This window comes from Lutjanus erythropterus, chromosome 7 (genome assembly GCF_056507025.1).
Source record: "Lutjanus erythropterus isolate fLutEry1 chromosome 7, fLutEry1.hap2, whole genome shotgun sequence".
Lineage (NCBI taxonomy): Eukaryota > Metazoa > Chordata > Actinopteri > Lutjaniformes > Lutjanidae > Lutjanus > Lutjanus erythropterus.
The window spans coordinates 3,938,653-3,959,130 of NC_139323.1; the positions used below are offsets into that span (position 1 = coordinate 3,938,653).

The window sequence follows — 20,478 nt, forward strand, 5'->3', positions numbered from 1 at the left end:
TGTATGTTTTAGATGTTTCTCTGCTCCAACACACCTGATTCAAATGATCAGGCTGTTATCAGGCTTCTGCAGAGGCTTGATGATGAGCTGATCATCTGAATCAGGTGTGTTGGAGCAGGGAAACATCTAAAACATACAGGACAGGGGTCCCTGAGGACCAGGGTTGGGCACCACTGGTGTAGGGGGTCCATGGTTCCAATACATCACAGAGCCATGTTTCAGGTCCGCCCAAAAAAGTCCTGAACACAGAAATTGTTAACAACTGTTTAAAGGTCTAACCCCACAATTCAGTGCTACAGACCTCTCAGTGTTTTCACATTTTCAAAAACTATGCTTTAATGTGTATAACGTGTTTAGAAGAAAAACTATCTTTTTCTTTTCCACAGCCTTTTAGAGGCTTTTGTCCTTTGCCATGCCGTCATTATAAATATAAGTTGTTCTTAATGACTTGCCTGGTTAAATAAAGGTAAGATAAAATATCAAGGTTCATGGGTTGATCAGAAGAGATAACAGCAGTCAGCGCAGTTGTGATTATTTAATTTATTTCACAATCATCGCATCTGGCCAATATTAAAATAAAATAATATAATATAAGAAATCTCTGAGAGAGTCCGTCCACAGTCCTGGATAATGAGAGCTGTGGGTAAAGAGGCTGTCTGGCAGCAAAGTTCCCATCCCAATGTCTGCTCATCAATGACATCATATCCTGTGATGACAAGACATCACTTCACTGTCTAAGTGCATCTTTGGCACGGCTGGCTGCATGGTGTCAGTCCAGTGATGCTGTCCTCCATCACATGGTGGTCTTCCTACATTCAGGGGTCCTGTGGTGGCTGAGTCATATTTGAGAGCTCACCAAGCCAGCAGCTCCACTGGATCATTCTGGAGCAGATAAGTTCTCCACAGCAGGACCTCCAACTTGCATATTTACAAGAATCAGTCAGAAAGCAATAACTGGAATGTTGACAGCTACATCAGAATGACAGTGTGATGTGGTGACAGACAGGTGCTGGGTTCTCAAGTGATCCATGCTGGCTTGGCTTCAGCGCTGTAGTCTATAGCAGGTTACGACTGCTGCTGTGGGAAGACGATGGGGTAGATTTGGTTGTAGTGATCCACAAAGTGGACCTCCAGGCCCTCAGTGATGTAGTCTGGCAGGTCAGAGAAGTCCTTCCTGTTCTCAGCTGGCAAGATGATGCAGGTCACACCAGCACGACGGGCCTGACAGGAACAAGCAGGTTTGGGAGGGTTACTTTAAAAATGTGTTCTCATACAGTTACTAAGTACCTGTTAAAAAAATGTAGTCAGTAACATAATCCAAGTATCACAATATTGAAGTGATGTAACTTGATTACTTCCCATTACTTTTGGATTACCTCACTATGAAACATGGTGAAATTGTTTAGGCTAATATAGTGTTTTTAGGACTGCAACTAATGATTATTTTTATCAACAATTAATCAGCTGATTATTTTCTCAATTAATCGATTAGTTGTTTGGTTCATGAAATGAAAGAAAATGGTGAACATCATCCTCAAATGTCTTGTTTTGTCCACAACTCAAAGATATTCAATTAAATATATCATTTTATATTATATATTTTTTTATTTTTATATTTTCAATTAAAATAATCAATCAATCAATCAATCAATCAATCAATCAATCAATCAATCAATCAATCAATCAATCAATCAAGTCACAATCTTGTCACTTGAATGTGCTCCACATGTTTGGTCCTATTTTTCAAGTCTTTACCAGCCATTATTGGTTAATCTGTTGATCATTTTCTCCACTAATCATTTAGTTATTTGTTACGCAAAATGTCAAAATGTCAAACTCATTATAGTTCATGGACTACATACAGCCAAATTTGATCTTAAGTGGGCTGGACCAGTAAAAGCCATGCATAATAAGCTATAAATATATAATACTAGGGCTGCAACTAATGTTTGTTTTCATTATTGATTAATCTGTCAATCACTTCCTCAAATGTCTTGTTCTGTCCACAGGTTACAGTCATAGAAGGCTACAGAAAACAGAAAATATTCACATTTGAGAGGCTGAAATCAGAGATTTTTTTATATATAAATTTTCTGTCTCAAAAAATGACTCAATCTGATTAATTGATTAAATAATCCTGTCACAATCTTGTCAGTTGAGAAATAGGTCCAAACATGTGGAGCACACAGATGTACCACATGTTTGGACCTATTTTTCAAGTTTTCCTTCCTGTCTTTTCTAACAATTATTTTCTTAATTAATCTGTTGAGAATTTTCTTGATTAATCAATAACTTCTTTTGTCCACAGCCCAAAGACATTCAGTTTACTGTCAGAGAGAAGTAGAGAAACTTGAAAATATTCACATTTAAGAAGCTGAAATCAGACAATATGGACATTTTGACCTTCATAAAATGACTCAAAACAATTTATTGATTATCACAATAGTTGACAACTAACTGATTAACTGACTGTTGAATTGTTGCAGGCCTCATTGTGGTATAAGGTCTACATATGTAGCTGATATCATGTGTGTGTGTTGTACTTACAGCTATAGTTTTCTCTTTGATTCCACCCACTGGCAGTATTTTGCCGGTCAGTGACACTTCACCAGTCATGGCTACATTCTGACGCACTGGCTGGTTGGTTGCCAGGGACAACAGTGCTGTGACAATGGTGCAGCCAGCGCTTGGTCCATCCTTGGGAGTCGCCCCCTAGAAACAAACAGACAGGAAAGAGTGTTGCTGCCAGCTACTGTGTACTTTTGATACTATCAGTGATTACTTAGTCCTTTAATTACAGTATTATATCACCATGGTTACCTCAGGGACGTGCAGGTGCAGGTGAGAATTGACCAGGAAGTGATTTTCTGGTTCCTTAGTCATCAGAAAGGCTCTGGCAAAGGTTGAAGCAATCTTTGCACTTTCCTTCATCACATCCCCGAGTTGACCTGTAGAGGGACACAAACATCTTTACTAAACTCTCAGTTCTCTTCCTGCCAAACATATCAGCTGGTACCTGACAGTGTTTGATTAAAGAGATGGTTTGGATTATTATAGATACCATACTCAGTATATTAGCTGTTATAGCACATATAGCTGTTATAGCACATATATGCAACAGGAGTGGTTGGCAACAACAAGTAGTCTTCACTGAGCCTGGTCCGTCCTAGTTAAGACCAGTCTTTATATTGGATTTGGTTGCACCAACCAGACTTAGACCTGGTGTTATTATTACGCCTGGTCTTAGCAATACACATTCATGTGACACACAAGACTATGACTGTTGCCTGGCAACATGCGTTGCTAGGATACATTAACTTTAACAATTAACAAAAAAAGGCAATTTCATCTCGCATTGAGGTAAAAAAAAAAATGACTGGAGTGGTACAGGCAGCACAAGAAAACACTGACTGCAGAGCAGTCTAACAAAATAACAAATAAGAAGCCTTGGATAGAAATAACAAAAAATATGAATGGTTGTTCAGATAAAATAGATTTCACTGTTGAACTAGTGGCCAGACTCCCTTAGAAAAGTTGTGCAATTCTGAGAGTGAGAAGAAACTTCATAAACTTTGTGAAACACTGTCTATGACAAATTTTTAATCATTTGGGCTTTCTTATAAATTCTACAAATGGTATTTAATCCTTATATCTGATGTTCTGTCTGACTGAATATGACTCATTTCCAACCAGCACTGATTTCATTTTCCACACAGTTCTGTTGAATAACTTGTCTTTTAAAGTGTTTGTGGCACAGAATAGATGGTATCTGTCAACGGTGCAACTATCAGGTTGAATGTAGAATAATTTACGACCAGGCTTCAGTCCCGTTGGTGCAAGTGACCACAGGCCTTCTGTGCAGAAAGCTGAGCAATGTACTGCTGTGGACAGGGTCAGCAGCAAAACATATTTTAAATGCTATATTTTGAATAATTTCACTGCTTTAACTTTCTGTCAGACTTTTTTTCAAATAGAAAACCTCCTGGTTAGTTACAGCGTGACTTCGGTAAACCTGAACTCACCTTTTAAAACACCACTGTCCCACAAACATGAACAAACAAACAGATTGTGGCAGCCGAAGACAAACCACTCTTGTGTTCTGTGAGGTAAAATGACTGTTTTTCCAACAGGAATCTGGTGGCTTTGGAGACGGTGATATTTGTCTGACAGCAAGGTAAAGCTGACTGCGTGCCGACCACCATCAACTGACTATGGTACCTCATACAAGCACATTTGAGATAATCCAAACTATCCCTTTAACCTCCACCTGCAGAGTGACTCAGTTTGTGGCCTCCTGACTGACCTGTGACCTCCAGTGAACCCTCCCCTTTAGAGTCCGCTCCACCAGAAGGACGCCGCAGGGAAGTCTCGATGAAAAGCGTCGACCCTCCTACAAAGAGGACGAAATACAAGCACACCTTCAGTATGACACATTTTCTATTGATAAAAAGTGTGCGTCAGGGTTCTTGCGCCTTTTTCAAAGTCAAATCCAACACTTTTCAAGCATTTCCAAGGTGCATTTTCAAGCTTTCCTATCCTATTTAACCTGGCTGAGGAAATGTGTACTAGATGCTATTTTGTATTTTTTTCTAGTGGCAAGTAAGACTTTAAAAAGGTATTTTTTTCATTTCTGTGAAAGGCAAAAGCAATTAGGCTCTCCTATCTCTTTATCTATACAGCCAAGTGTTCAGTCACAAAGCCATCCATTATGAAAGTAATGCAATTACAGTTTCGAGCAGTTTTAAACTCTTTATACAAAATCCAAGCACGTATCAAGCTTTGTAAACACTACATTAAAATTCAAGTTGTCTCACCCATAGCAGTCCATGCCAGCCCCATCACCACTCCTGGTGGGGTGATGTTGTACATTCGATCCACTGTGAAAATAGGTTTTCCCACGTAGTCCTGCAGGTTGTCAGGCGTGACCGTCACTATGGTCTGTTCGCCGCTGACGATACCAAAAGCCACCTTACGGAAAACCTGATGCGCAGATTTAAAAGATATTACACACAAACAAAGAAAACTGATGGATGTGTTATTCTCTGGTGTGACTGTGCTGCTGAGATGAGAAATATTTTTATCACACAGAACCACAGTCCATCTGCTGAGCTCAGAATTAACAGCAGTGACTCGAAGAGGAGTTTAGCAGGTGGTTTTCTGTCCCTGTCTGACCTGTCCCAGCCTGTCCCGTCCTCCCACCCACTGCAGACAAACACAGTGTTGATGCATGTGAGCTGCTCTGGTTTAGCAAAGAAAGAAGAACAGTAGAGCTTGACAGTGTTTTACCTTTTCGACTTGTTTCTGCAGGTTCCTGACTCCAGACTCCCTGCAGTACTGCCTGATGAGCAGACTGAGGGCGTCAGATGAGATCGAGGCCTTCTCCTCAGTCAGACCACACAGAGAGCGGAGCTGAGGGACCAGGTAACGCTGTGCACACACACACAGAAAGAAATGGAAATTAATGGTCTTGTAAAGCAACAATAAATGTGTGTTCTGAGTTTGTCACAGCACAGAAATGTGTTATTAACCACCTAGCCAGATTTGAGTCATTAAAAAAAAGAGAATCGCTAAGTATATAAAATTATATATTCCACTCCACTTCACTATCACAGTGTCAAACACCACTACAACTGGAAAAATGACTTGAAACATGGACCATCTAGCAGATTTATTGGACATGTCGAGACATGTTTGAGCAACCAGAGCCAGAGGACGGTGACAGGACGGTATTTTTTTTTCTTCTGCGTCAGGTTGTTGGAACTGAAATGAGCTGAAGTGAACTGCTGGGCTGATTTGGTCTAAAAGAGTCACTGTAGGCACATTTGTAACTGACTGTTAGGATGGAAGAGGTGGTGTCGTTGGGTTCACAGGGCTTATATAGTGTTGGGGGACCACGGCTCCGGCTCGTCACCGAGCCATGTTTCAGGCCCACCAAAAAAATCCTGAACACAGAAATCAGTTGGTCTCCACAATTGAACAACACATACTTCTTTTGTACTTCTGATTTACTACTAACCCCTGTCTCAACTGCAAGGGACCCAGATGCCTTCTTCACTGGTACACAAGGAACACAAGAACAGGTGTCTTTTGAGTCCCAGCTATGAGCTGAAGTATTTTATTTAGACTCATCATTTTTTTTCAACAATCTGTATGCAAACACAAGGCTGGTGTCTAGTAAAAAGCCATTGTAAACAAATTTTATCCACATTCTGTGACCCAGGCAAAGCAGAGTCGCCACTAACTTAACCCAGCAGCTGCCAAACAAGATTAAACTTGTTGAACTTTTTCTGCAGCGTTTATATGAGCAAACTGTACATTTACTGCCACTAGACAACTTCACTGCTAAACTTCTAGTCAAGAAAATGGATCACATTACACGACTGCTTAAAAAAACTAGTTTTTAAACACCTGTTTCCTGTAGAATTGATTTTTAAGTTCTTTTACTTGTTTATGAAGCTTAGAATAACCTTGCTTTTATTATTCTTTCTTTTGTTTCCTCTCTGTTGTTTTACTTTTACTATGTGAAGCACTTTGAGCTGCATGTGTGTGTGAAAGGTGCTTTATAAATGAAGCTGAGCTGATCTGAACTGAGTGCCAACACCTGCTTGCTCTGAGTGCAGCCACCTGCACCCTCTTTTCTCCTTCTCTGTTCATTCACATCCACTGCGTGCCCACACACATGCTGCAGTGATTATGCGTCATGCTGATGGAAAACAGATCAGGAATATTCACATATCTTGAATGAAACCTGTTTGCTGCACTGAAAGTTTGGCCTCTATGCGACATCAAGTGAGAATGATGCTGATGTGACATTTGCGGTGTAGACAAGGGCTGAGGCCAGTGAATTATTATCTACGACTTCATGCCTTAACTGTGAGAAAAAGCTATCTGCCATTATTATAAATATAGAACAGTAATCATGATAACAAAGGCTATACAGAACACTTTGTACATGAGTGCAGAGGTAGATGTTGGTGTGTTACCTCAGCGATGGCCAGTTTCTCCTGAGCCACATATCCAGACACATTGATCATCTCCATCCTGTCTCTGAGGGGCTCTGGGATGGTGTCGGTCACGTTGGCTGTGCAGATAAATAGAACCTTTATTGGAGCAGAGCACAGAGTGACAAGTGGGTCATTTTTCACCAGGACTGTGGAACTGTATATAAAGAGCAAACACACACACACACACACACACACACACACACACACACACACACACACACACACACACACACACACACACTTACCTTTGACAGATCTACAGGAACATCAAGGTAGTGGTCAAGGAAGTTGGCGTTCTGTTCAGGATCCAGAAGTTCCAGCAATGCAGAGGATGGATCGCCCTGGTAACCACGGCCAATCTTATCCACCTGATGATGACAGGTTAATCATTATCGTCATTATTCTCAAACAAAATATCTAAAGGAGGAGGAGCTGCAGTGCCATACTTACCTCGTCTATTAGCACCAGAGGGTTCTCCGTCTTGGTTTTCTTCAGGCATTGGATAATCTTCCCTGGCATTGCTCCAACATACGTCCTCCTGTGTGCGCGCACACACACACACACACACACACACACACACACACACACACACACACACACACACACACGCACAAACAGATTTTAGAAAATCTGGTAATGAGTAGGGTACTGCAGTTAAAGTTACTTTACTTACTGCAGGTCACATAATCTGATGGGTCAGAAACTACAGTGTAACACCGTCACTAGTATTACCACTTATTTTGCTGAGTCACCAGTTAACACAGTCGCCCATTACACCAGAACACTGGTGGGTGTTGTTTCATTACGTGTTCGTCTTAATTCCCTCGTTAGTTACAACAATGATGGACATTAAAATTGGGATAACAATACGGCTGCAGTGGGAGTTAGCCTTAACTGAAAATGTGTTGGAAAATATCAGTGTATGAGATATGAGTCTGCTATTCTCTACATATATTTTCCAATTTGGAAGATTAATATTACCAGTTATTGAGTCTGTGTCAGTACATCTCTAGTTATTGGCTGTCCCTGTTCAGCTTTTTCCGTATCCATCAGTCCCTCCTGGTGGGTGCAATCTTCACACAAAAATTCAAACAATCCCTGTGAATTCTGTATGATTTTGCAATTTTGTCCAAACTCTGCAACTTTTCCCAAAATCTGACCAATCATTGTAGCTTCCTGAAAGTTCTAACTGCAGCAGTGCCCTGAGAAACATCATACGTTTCAAAAACCAACTCATTGTTTTATTGTTTATTATTTTTTTTGTATTTATATATTTTTTATTTTGTCACAAGTAAAGCAGATTTTGTTAGTTTTTGTGATCCAAAGATTACTTAGAACACTCAGAACACTGCGATTCTTGATCTCTCTGGAACAAGTTGCCTTTGATTTTTAATGAATTCTGTAATTTTGAATTGGACTTGCAATTTCAATGCAAAAGATGCCTAAAAATATTGCGATATGAATCAAAATTTTTAGAAAAGCTGCCATGAAATCAGTATCTGATTTCCAGTATCTGGCAGTATCTGTGATCATAATGTCCCTCAGTGATAATGGCAGTATAGACGTCCAGACCTGTGTCCCTTAATCTCTGCCACGTCCGTCATGCCTCCCACGCTGAACCTGAAGTACTCTCTGTTGAGGGCTCTGGCTATGGAGCGGGCGATGGAGGTCTTTCCTACACCTGGGGGACCATAGAAACACAGGATCTTGCCCTGGGTGGAGCCACGCAGCTGGCTCACTGCGATGAACTCCTGCACACAAACAGAGAGGAGGTCACACTCATTACTAGCAGAAAAAATCTCCACAGCTTTTCATGCATAGATACAGGGATCTGAACATTTCAGTTTTGAATTTTAAATGGTGTGTGTGTGCGTTTGCTAACCAATATGCGTTTTTTAACATCGTCCATCCCATAATGGTCTTCTTCCAGAACCTCTTTGGCTCTCTCCAATGATAAGTTCTCTTCACTGTTGGTGCCCCAGGGCATGCTGGTCAGCCAGTCCAGGTAGTTTCGGGTTACACTGAAACACACAGTTGTTGTTCTTTCTTTACATTTGTTGTCATATTAAGCAGAACACAAATGTTTTTCATGAGCTTGCTAACCTATTTAATCACCATGCTGCACCTACCTGACAGCAAACTAGTTAGTTACGTATTAATGAAACATACTGAGATTTCTGATGTGTAAATTTGAATTTTCCACTGTTGAAAACCTTTCATTTGACATCAGAATCATCAAAATTGGTCCAGATGATGAAATTCTTTGGTAAAAAAAATGGCTAAAAAGGCAGCCATCTTTAAAAGCAACCATGATGGATAATGGGATTTTTCAAAAGAATGACCCGAGACTTACAATCAGCATTGAAAGCAGATTGAGATTTGAAAGATTTTTTCACTTATCTGCTGTACTATAATCAGTTAGCAGAGGTCATTACAGGGATAGTTCACCCAAAAATGAAAATTCAGTCATTATCTGCTCACCCTCATGCTGACTGAAGGTCAGGTTTAGTTTTTTTAGTCAACAAAACACTGCTGGAGTTTCACAGGAAAACAGTTGCAGAAAGAAAGGAGAGGCAGGTTGTTTGAAAACTGGTCACCATTCACTTCCATTGTTTGGGAGATTCTGCAATACCGTTGTCCTGTGAAAAACCAGCAGTGTTTGTGGACTAAAAAACTAAACCTGACCTTCAGTCAGCATGAGGGTGAGCAGATAATGACTGAATTTTCATTTGTGGGTAAACTACCACTTTAACACTTAAGCTAAAACTACACAAGACTGACTTGAACTCTGATGAGTGGTTGTCCAGTAGTCCGAGTTTGTTGAGCTCTTCGTTGATGACGTCCATTATGTGCTGGGGGACGGTTCTCTCTTTGAGTCTCTCCCTGAATTTCTCCTCGATGGCTTCTTTGTCCTCTTTTTCCAGACCCAGCTCCTGAAAACACACATGCACACACACAGGTCAGCCTCAATTGTGGAAGTCACAGCATAGCTCACATTAAGATACCATCACAACACAGTGTGTTGCCTGTTGCCATGTTAGATACGTACATGTGATTCTGCAATATGCCAGATTTTACTGTCACATTGTTAATGTGGTGAAAGAGTTCCTGCATGTTTTCCATCTCAATATTCCAGACTCAAACTTCTCTGTACATTTTTAGACCAGATTTGACATCTGAATACAAACATCTAGATGTTTATTATGTAAATACGGGGATTTAAAATCCAACTGTTACATCATGAATATGTATGAAGAAGACTGAGCCTGGTTCTGTAGCTCAACTTAGAAGACCAAACATCTCTGCCCAAAGAGGAACAAAGTAATCAGTGCTGCCTACACTCACATTACTGTCTCTTAACATACTGAATAAGTTATCTTTTCTAAATACCTTAAAACACGTGTCAGACTCGAGGCCCGCAGGCCAAATGTGGCCCGCCACGTCATTTTAAAAGGTCTGATTAACTTATAATAAATAAGTCGAAAGGGTGCATTGACCATAAACTACATTTCCCATAATGCATGCCGATTACGTTACTCGCGAAGTGACGGCATCCCGCCAATAGACTGCAGTGTTTCCACATCAATGCCATTTTCCAAACAAGTGGAATTGACAAATACAAACAATGATCCCAAAATGTCCAGGAAGAGAAAAATTTATGCAGATGGAAGGCTGTTTCAAGAAAGATGGGAAGGTGAATAACATGTTATAACTTGTTATTTTTCCTTATTCACTTGGATAGTTTGATCGTTGATTGATGGAGTAATGTGGGTTTCATAACCTGACAAATTAAAAGGATTTATATTATAACAGAGCAACAAGCAAACATTTTTTTACATCTATGCAAATATATATATATGTGATATTTGTAAGTTGAATAAGTAAAAAATTCAGAGTTATTTAACATTAAGGAGTAGTTGCATTTATTTTATATTACATTTAGTTACATTTAGCTACATTTATACTGTCTTACAGTTACATCTGGCCCTTTGAGGGCAACCATTATGCTGATGTGGTCCTCGGTGAAAATGAGTTTGACACCCCTGCCTTAAAAGAACTGAATAATTGAATTTTCACAATGCCTGTGCAGCCTCATTTGTTCACTGTGTCCATGGAAACATCCATCCAAACGTCCAAACTACACCACTACACAACTCAGAAATGTTCAGACAACTTCATATTATCATGTTATTTGTGATGATATGTACATATGCATGGGAAAGATATTTAATGTGTGTTTATGTTTTCAATAATATGTGTCCAGATAGTATAAGGTGATCCAGAAAAGGCGAAGGCACAAATGACTCCTTACTCCTTCAAAGATTTATTTGATAAGGCCTATTGTGAATTGGGTTGCGACAGTTTGTCATTTTTACAAAGTGGGTTCCCAGAAGAACAGTCTGGGAAACACTGAGTTAGAGACGCTCGGGGCAGAGCTGTGCTGCAGGCTGTGATGTACAGACAGCTCTGTGTGCCTTCAGACGCACTCATATTTCTTGCCCTGCTTTTTACAACTTATCAGGCTCAGTCTGGCCGGTGTGGTAAACATTTTGGCTCCAAACACCATGAAAAAGCCTCTGCTTCCATGACCAACTTATCTTTAGAAACTCTGAATCATTTATTTTAGAAAAAGAATGGCGCCAACACAAATATTTTTCCATACTTATTTCTGTTTTCCATGACTATCCAGACCTGAAAATTACTGCAATCAAATTCTATACTTTTCCATAGTGCACAGGAACCATGAGTACGACTGTTTTTACACCAAAATTGACACATATATGTAGTTTTTTTAAACGCAGTAAACCTGCTAAAACAGATGAATGAACTTTTTTTGTCAGTAGACCCGTTTGCCTTTCTGTTTCCTCTGCTGTGTGCAGGAGAAAGAGGTTTATAAAAGTCTCTGTGTCTTCAGCTGTCAGTACTTTTGTAGCTTCCAAATTAATCTGTGGTTTGAAATGCTGCTTCTTTTGTGTTGCTGCTTGTACCATTAGTTATCTGCTTTATTTTACAGTCTTAGTTCGCTTTCAGCTGATAGGAGTCATGTTAAGTTACTGCTGATGGAAACGTTTCCTGGTTTTGCAGCTTCATAATAAAAGCTTTTCGATAACAAAATAACGAGGGACTTTTATTGTGAAGAATTTATAGGAAGTAAAATGTTTATAACTAAATATAAGTGCTTCATCAGTAAAATGCACTTTCAAACAGGCACAAACTCCACTGTGTTTGGCTGCAGCACAGTCAAACCAAGTCAAGCAGCAGGAGAAGAAGAGGAGACAGGTCTTCATAGCCTCTTCCAAAAGGCGGTGAAAATACTGTGTCCACCTGGGTGTAATGTTTACATCGCTACTGATCAGAGCTGGAGCAGTAAATACTCATGACTACTGCAGAGTCATCTGACCAGCGACTGACCAATTGTACCCTTTCCCACTGGAGAAAAAAAACAGATGTTAGTGGGTTTTTGTGGTGTAAAATGGTACTATCTTCTGGTACACTAACCCTGCAATGTAACATGTCAGCTGTGGTGCACTGAGACACTGTTAGTTTGGGAGTTGCACTGAGGTGACATACGGGAAAAGTATGTTTCAAGTCTACAGGCCTGACAGATTGTCATGTCTGCTGCAGGCCCCCACCACCCCCAATCAGATAACTCAGGATCAGAGGACACAGACCTTCTTGATGATCTTGAGCTGCTCCTGAAGCAGGTACTTCCTGTGAGTCTGTTTGATCTTCTCCTCCACCTGTAAGCAGAGCAGGGACACAGATCAGTGAAGAGCCCAGCGGCTGATTGCAGCTCATATGTCTGGTGACCTCTGGTGACCTCTGACCTCTCGGCCCAGTCGCTGCTGCAGCTTACTCAGCTCGTACTCCTTCTTCAGCAGAGACAGAGCCTTGTAGAGACGCTTTGGGATCTGTGAGACACACAGCAAGAGTCTTCATACACCAGCAAATTCATTTTACATGTATGGCTACATTGGAAGAGACAAAATATAAAGATATAAACACATATGTGTGCGTGCTTGCTGCTCACATTGGTCTCCTCCAGAACGTCCTGCAGCTCGTGTGACTCTGCTCCTGTCAGAGCTGCTCCCATGTCGCTCAGGTAGATGGGATTATCGACCACTCTCTGACCAGCCTGCATCATCTGGAGGACCGACTCTCTGACACACACATAAACAAGCACATTTGAGAACACATTTGTTTCATTTGAGAACACATTTGTTTCAGCATCACTACATTCGGCAGCTGGATTTAAAGACTTCAGAGAACTATGCAATTTATTTATCTGCTTACTGTCAATGCCAACTGACCCAGACTGAAACAGACCAGCTCCAACTTGGATTTCAGTCAAAATGCTCAAATATTAGACTATTTTCATCAGATCAGTAGCAGTGTGGCTCCTTGTCTTTAGGCGGTCGCCTAGACGACCACAAGCTGGAGGTGTGCCAAAAGACAAGAATGATTTTTTGTAATTCTCTTCAGATCTTCAGTGAACCACCAATTCAATACTCTCACAACACTTGGATGCCAACTGTTATGTATTGTGATTCTTAAGTATCTAGTATTGCAATTCGATATTACTCTTTATTGCAATTTTTGCTTGCTTTTCAAAAGTAGACCATGGGAAAAAAGTTGAATCATACACCTCGAGAGACTTTATCCCATAATTCATGTTTCCAAAAACAATGAGCATTGCATGTCACATATTTCTGAGTTTAAATGAAGAAATAAAAGCTGTTCCTGTTCATCAAGCTGGTGCCATAAGAAAACAATAAATAAAATAAGGCCAAAATAAGTAACGCCTGTTAAAAAAAAAAAAAAAAGAATCATGATTTGACTTGATGACTTTAAAGGAATGTATGGAACATGTTGCCATCCATCATCATATCACAGTATGATCAAAACTGGGAGACCCCTAGTTGAAATGCTTCTCATGAATGTGAGCATGTCTGTCCTGATGTAGTGGTTAATCAGTTAAAGAAAATAGAAAAAGAAGATGATGAATGAAGATGTAAACATTGAAATAAAATCAAATTATGGATGTTTCCTGCAGAACCAAACTACTACAGAAAACAATCTGATCATCAAAGCAAATCTGCGTTCTAGCAGTTGTCAAACACATGGAAATGATTAGCTTTAATGCCAGCCTCCAGGCTGAGTGTGAACTGAAAGCTGCATCATATAAATAAAACCAAAACATATACAGGATGATAACATGAAGGTGGCAGTGTGAGAACTGACCTGTACAGAGGGTTGAGTGCAATGATGTCCCTGATGGTCTTCACTATCTCTGCTGTCAGTGCCTGTTCAACACAACACAACACACACGTCAGAGAATCTTCCTTTTTATAAACACCATCTGCCACTGTGATGAGAATTCATTTAAACTCACTGAAGAATGAAAATCACTTGATGAAACTTAACCATCAGGACTGCTCCGTTCTGTGCTACATGTTCTGTTCAGTGTTGTTGTACCTTGACCTCCTCAGTGACAGTGAACTGCTCGTGTTGAATGTTGTCCACTTCCACCATCAGGATGTCGGAGGAGGGCAGAGGCTGAAGCTCTGGACTCAGGTCTGCTTCTGAAATCTGACCAACAACAGCAGAGTTACAATCACCCCGTCAATATGAAAATGAATATGAACTGCTGATGCTTGTACTACCACCACTACTGTTTATTTTCTAAACGCTTCTCTCTGTCTCCCTGATATGAAGTGGATTATTGTGTGCAACCACTTTAATACAAAAGTTGTTAAACTGACAGATATTGTGACACAGTTACCCACTTTGTCCGGTTGCTATTCCAGCATTATGTTCTGCCTTTGATTTGTGTTGCAGGTCATTCACTCAGTATCCCTCTGAGTAACGCCGAGATCAAAAACTGACTGATGGTATGCCATGAGTGCCTCAGTGGCATATGACAATGTCTATCATAGTATACTGCTTGTTCTAAAGTGGTATGCTGCTGGTTCAGTGGCATATCCTGATGTCTACAGTAGTATATGCTACTCATGTTCCACTGGCGCATGTTGTTTCCCTAACAGCAGGTGTCATTCTGACTGCCAAACTGTCACCTCAATGCATGTGCAAATTAATTTCATATCTCCTGGCCAATAGCTCACAAGACTGAAGTTAGCCTAGCCACCATAGCCAGTCTAACTAAACAATAACTTTATCTTATCATCTCTACCTTAAAGGCCCCTACACATGATCAGCGGTAAAAATGCTTTGCGCTGGCTGTCCCATTATTTTCCTATGGAGAGAGCGGTAGCGCCCGACCTAGTGGCACCGCTACCCTCGGCGTGGCGCACCGCTCGGATCTGCCGCTCACCGCTGCGCCCAAAGTTCAAATTATTTGAACTTTGACCTCGTTTGCTGCTGACCTTTCAAAGCACAACCAATGAGATAACAGCTGAATGTGACATAGCCAGAAGCGACACATACAAACAGAGGAGGGAGAGGACATGGAAGAAAAACTCATTCTCTGTTTCCAAGTTCCCCGAACTGTATAACACCACATTAAAATCATACCACGATCTCGGCAGGAAGAGTATTGCTTGGCGAAATGTCAGTAGTCAGATCGGGCTACCAGGCTTGTGATTAGGCAGAGTTTACGAGCTACCGTTAAGATAAATACAATGCTAACGTTAGTTTAGCTGTTTGTGTACGTTCGCTATTCCAGGCAGACACAGTGACAGGATCAGTGCTTCGTAGCTAGATAAAGTGTCGTTTAGCTCAGCAACAGTAAATCCTATCATGTTGTCTGGTTAATGTTCTGTAATGTGGAATATAATCTGATGTGATTGCATTCTGTTAGATTAAACATGCTAAATATAATCCTAATGTTATTTGACTAGTTGGCTCTAAATTTCTATGATCAATTAGTCAGACTGGCTATGGTGGCTAGGCTAACCTTTTAGCCATGTTAGCAAAGACTAGCTCCAGTATTAACTTTGGGTACATTGCCCAAGATATATGAAATTAATTTGCATATGCATCTGGGTGACAGTTTGACAGTGGCCTGACTTTTGAGTGGCGCCTGCTGTTAGGAAACGACAAGTGCCAGTGGAAAATGAGTGGCATACCCAGCACTGTAGACATGGGACCACTGGAGAACGAGCAGCATATCATTTGAGACACTGTCATATGCCACGGAACAAGCCCACCACTCCACAGATGTGAATATTCCACTGAAGCTGTTTTGGCGTACTATCAGCCACTTTTCGATCTTTGCGCTGCTGCTCAAAGAATAAATATACCTGAATAGTACTGTGCTGAGTGGAAGAGGTCCAAAAGATGGTGGAGGCTGTGGCTGTCCTGCTTAAGTGTAACATGTGTAAAAGTCTACAGATGTGACAGATGTGAAGGTCCTGTTACAGACCTTGTCCTCCAGCTGCTCTGCCAGAGAACCTTGTTGGTCCTTGCGGCTGCGTTTGGCTTTACGTCTCGCTGGAGGTTTGGGTTGGGACTCAGCCTCAGACTCTGACCACACAGGGGATGTCGCTGCCTCCTCTGGCTCCACCTCCAGCTGTCTTGTGATCCGGATCCTGACAGACCAGAGTAAACATATAGCAGAGTTCTACACAAGGAGGTAACAGTGTGCCATGAAGAGAAGACAGCAGCAGCAGCAGGAGTGTTTCTAACCTGCGGTGTCCCATGACGATCATCCTTAGCTTGTCTCCGAGGTCCTGCATCTCGTGGATCTGAACAAAGGTCCCTGTAGAGTAGATGGCATCCAGAGACTCCACCACATCTGACTCATTACTGCAAGAGACAGAAACACTCATTACTACCACACACACAGAGCAGGCAGAATGTCAAGCTCTTAACACATTTCATTGATTACTCCAGACAGTCACTGGATAGCACTGACACACTGCCCTATAAATCACATCACATACACATCACATACAAATGATGGTGTTTTTTTCAATCAGCTGAGATATTTAAAACTAATCCACAGACCAAATAGCTCTTGTCGTGTAGATGCCAGAATTTTAAACTTCAGTACAATACTTATATACTTATGTAAAAATCAATACCTCTTTTGATACCGTGGCAAAAGAAAAACCGAATAAAAAAAACAGTCCTTGGCACCCAAAATAGGATACATTTTATTTTTATTTTATTAAATTAACAGCCTACACAGTGAACACTGTCTGGCCAAAGTTCAAGCAGGTCAATAAAGACTGAACTGAGCTGAGGTCTGAATGAGCGCTAAGATCATTTCTTTATTTAAAGCTGCAGGACTTTTGATACTACTGAATGTTAGCATTGTTTTTAAACAGGTGGCACTGGAAATGTACTGAAGTAGTGATACTTTTGACAACTTTTTGAAGACTAGGGCTGCAACTAATTAGAGCTGCAATGGTAAATTGCATAATTGATTATTAATTGATTATTAAATTGATGCCCAACTGTTTTGGTAATGGATTAATCAGTCTGTGTAAATTTGTACAAAAAAAGTAAAAATTCTCTGACTCTAGCTCCTTAAATGTTAATATTTTCTGCTTTCTTAAGAAGTAAGAACACCATAGAAAGATGGGAAACACTGATCGACATTTTATGAACCCAACAGCTAATTAATTAATTTTGGAAAATGATCAGCAGATTCACTGATAATAAAAATAATCACTACAGGAGAGGCAAAAAGTCCAAACTGTAAGATTATCACAGGATTAATCAAAACAACAGGCCGATTAACTGACAATGAAAATAATCGTTAGATGCAGCCCTACAACTAATGATTATTTTCACTGTCAATTAATTTGCTGATTATTTTCTTGATTAATTGATTAGTTATTTGGTCTATAAAATGTCAGAAAACGGTGAAAAATGTTGAGTGTCAGTGTAAAGAAACTGGAAAATATTCACATTCACATAAGAAGCTGGAGTTGATTTTACTTTTTTTTTCTTAAAAAATGACTCAAACCAATTAAGTGATTATCAAAATAGTTGGTGATTAATTTAATGATTGATTAAGCTCTGGTGTAGACCGATATTCAATGAAAACTTCCACCTCTAATAAAGCCTCACTAATCTCAGTAAGTTCATTGCATCCTTGAAGCTGCTGATTATCTGACATTTAGATAATCAGTATCAGCTGATGCTGCACTCACAAGACAGATAAACAGATATACTGTCTGCAGACACGTCTGAGGGCAGCCTTGTCTATGGAAGTCCACTTCCACCAGTGAAGGAAGAGAAACATCCCCATGGTGAGCCATAATTATGGGACAAAAAAAAGTCTAAATTATGAGATAAAAAGTCGTAATTATGAGATAAAAGTAAAAATATATAACACAAATATTTGTTTTACCTTAATGTGTATGAAATAATGGAATCATATGCGACTTTACTTTGTTTTGATATCAGCATTATAGATCAGCCATCCACCACCCTGCTCTCTAAATATCAGCATCTTTCTGTGAAAAACCCATATGGGTGGAGCACCGATGACTCAACCATGGAAAACTTTTTAAGTGAAGCAGCAGAAACAGAAAGTGTTGAGTTTGCATGAGATTACAGGAGAGCAGCTGTCACATTTACATGAAGTTTAAAAATCAGGTCAAAGGTCAGTAGATCTTCTGAGGTCTGTATTAGCCTGAGTGTCAGTAGTGTGGTGAGTCTCACACTTACTTATCGTCTTTCTTCAGGAAGACTCCAGCGTACGGCTGAGCCAGACGAACCTTCCTCCTCAACAGCTCCATCAGTGATTTGTTCTTTACCTAACAGGAGACACACACACAACACTTGAACACACACACACGTCAGAACATTATTCTTTGCCTGCAATATGAGATTTAAGCCAGGATGTAATAGTCTCTGATCAGTGTGCATCTCCTCATGGACAACAGTTTAGAGCTGAGTCAATAAGGACGCCATGAATGTTGACATTCCCCTCTATCGCGAGCACGAGCCTCTCCTTTGTGAGCAGATGCAGTTGGTAGGAAGTTCCTACATAAAAATGCTCACAGCATGGTGTGTGCATTATCTAGATAAACCAGGTCATGATTTCTGTAAAAAAGAAGCTGCCATTAAGTTTTTCAAAAGTAGACAAAAAGACATAATGAGAAGAAAAATATGTAACAAGACAACAAAACAACATAAAAGAAATGACAAAATAATAAACAAGATGAAAAACAATGCAAAAGACGTAACAAGATGAAAAATATAAAAGACGCAACAAGACAAAACAGAATGTAAGAGGTGCAACAAGAGAAAATAGACATACAACTAAAAACAATGTAACAGATGCAATTATGAGACCAAAAAGATGTAACGAGACAAAAAACAACATAACAGCGAAACAAGACAAAACAACACAGACATAACAAGACAAAAAACAACATGAAGACAAAACAACATGAAAACATAACAAGACTAAACAACACAGACATAACAAGACAAAAAACAACATGAAGACAAAACAACATGAAAACATAACAAGACTAAACAACACAGACATAACAAGACAAAAAAACAACATGAAGACAAAACAACATGAAAACATAACAAGACAAACAATTATGTTACAGATGTAAGGAATAAAACAAAAAAGACGAAACAAGCCAAAAAACAATGTAAAAGACAGCTACTTCACTTTTATACTAAATGTCAGAGCCTGTGCTTTTTCACCTTTACTGCAGTAAAGAAGTTGAATTAGTACTTTTATTTTAACCAGTCGTTATTTTTTTAAACACAAAAATCTGTACTTCTGCTTGAGTACAGACTGTGTGGACCTTTGCTACCTCTGCCTGTCCTTTTTCATTACAGAAAGTATGATCAGTGTTACATCAGTAAGATCGTGTTGATTGCATCATCAGCCCCGTGCCCTTGAACCGATGAAACCAGCATACAGCTTCCATCCTCCTCCTCACCTCTATGATCTTGATGAAGCGGGGGAACACCGGGTTCCTGCTCACGGCGATCAGCGGCACGTTGGGGAACACCTCCGGGACCATCATGGGGGTCAGAGCCGTCATCTGGGGTCCGCTGTACGGTCCTCCTCCATCTCCCCCAGACTCCTCTCCCCCAGATCCCGCACTCTCTCCGCCGTCCTCCCCGGAGAAGCCCGCTCCGCTGGCCCGGTTCCCGAAGCTCCTGTCCAGGATCATGAAGGGTCGGGAGGCTGGGGTGAAGAGGTCACTTTTGCCGGACCGGAGGACTGACCCGACTCGCATCCAGCGGTGAGAGGAGGCTGTCATCCTGCAGCCAGCTGACAGGAGGCTGCTGCAGGGGGTCTGTGAGCTCCCGGTACTGCTGTAGACCCGGAGGGGCTGCAACCGGCACAGGGCCGAACTGTCGGCCCGGTGGGACCGACAGAACGACCCGGACCAGTTCGCATTGACCAAGGCAGAAGTTCTGTTCAGCTGTCTCGCTGCGTTTAGCATCTTCATGCAGGCCGCCATCTTTATCTGGAGCTTTCTACAGCATGTGAGCCAGCTGCTTCCGTCGATGTTTGATGACGCAG

At 40.7% G+C, this 20,478-nt stretch overlaps 1 protein-coding gene across 1 annotated transcript; it reads right to left on the reverse strand.

Annotated features, from left to right (window-relative positions):
* Positions 1 to 525: 525 nt before the first annotated feature.
* Positions 526 to 20,455, reverse strand: lonp1 (lon peptidase 1, mitochondrial). The gene is made up of 21 exons (XM_084722421.1): positions 19,886 to 20,455; positions 18,645 to 18,733; positions 16,650 to 16,769; positions 16,387 to 16,552; positions 14,481 to 14,594; positions 14,247 to 14,308; positions 13,036 to 13,165; positions 12,833 to 12,916; positions 12,677 to 12,745; positions 9,786 to 9,937; positions 8,887 to 9,025; positions 8,577 to 8,755; positions 7,455 to 7,542; positions 7,250 to 7,372; positions 6,984 to 7,100; positions 5,287 to 5,427; positions 4,815 to 4,980; positions 4,304 to 4,390; positions 2,821 to 2,948; positions 2,548 to 2,712; positions 526 to 1,221 (listed from the first exon to the last, which is right to left on the reverse strand). Exons 1-21 carry the CDS (start codon positions 20,414 to 20,416, stop codon positions 1,066 to 1,068), a joined length of 3,006 nt encoding a protein of 1,001 aa, XP_084578547.1. The 5' UTR covers positions 20,417 to 20,455; the 3' UTR covers positions 526 to 1,065.
* Positions 20,456 to 20,478: the final 23 nt, after the last annotated feature.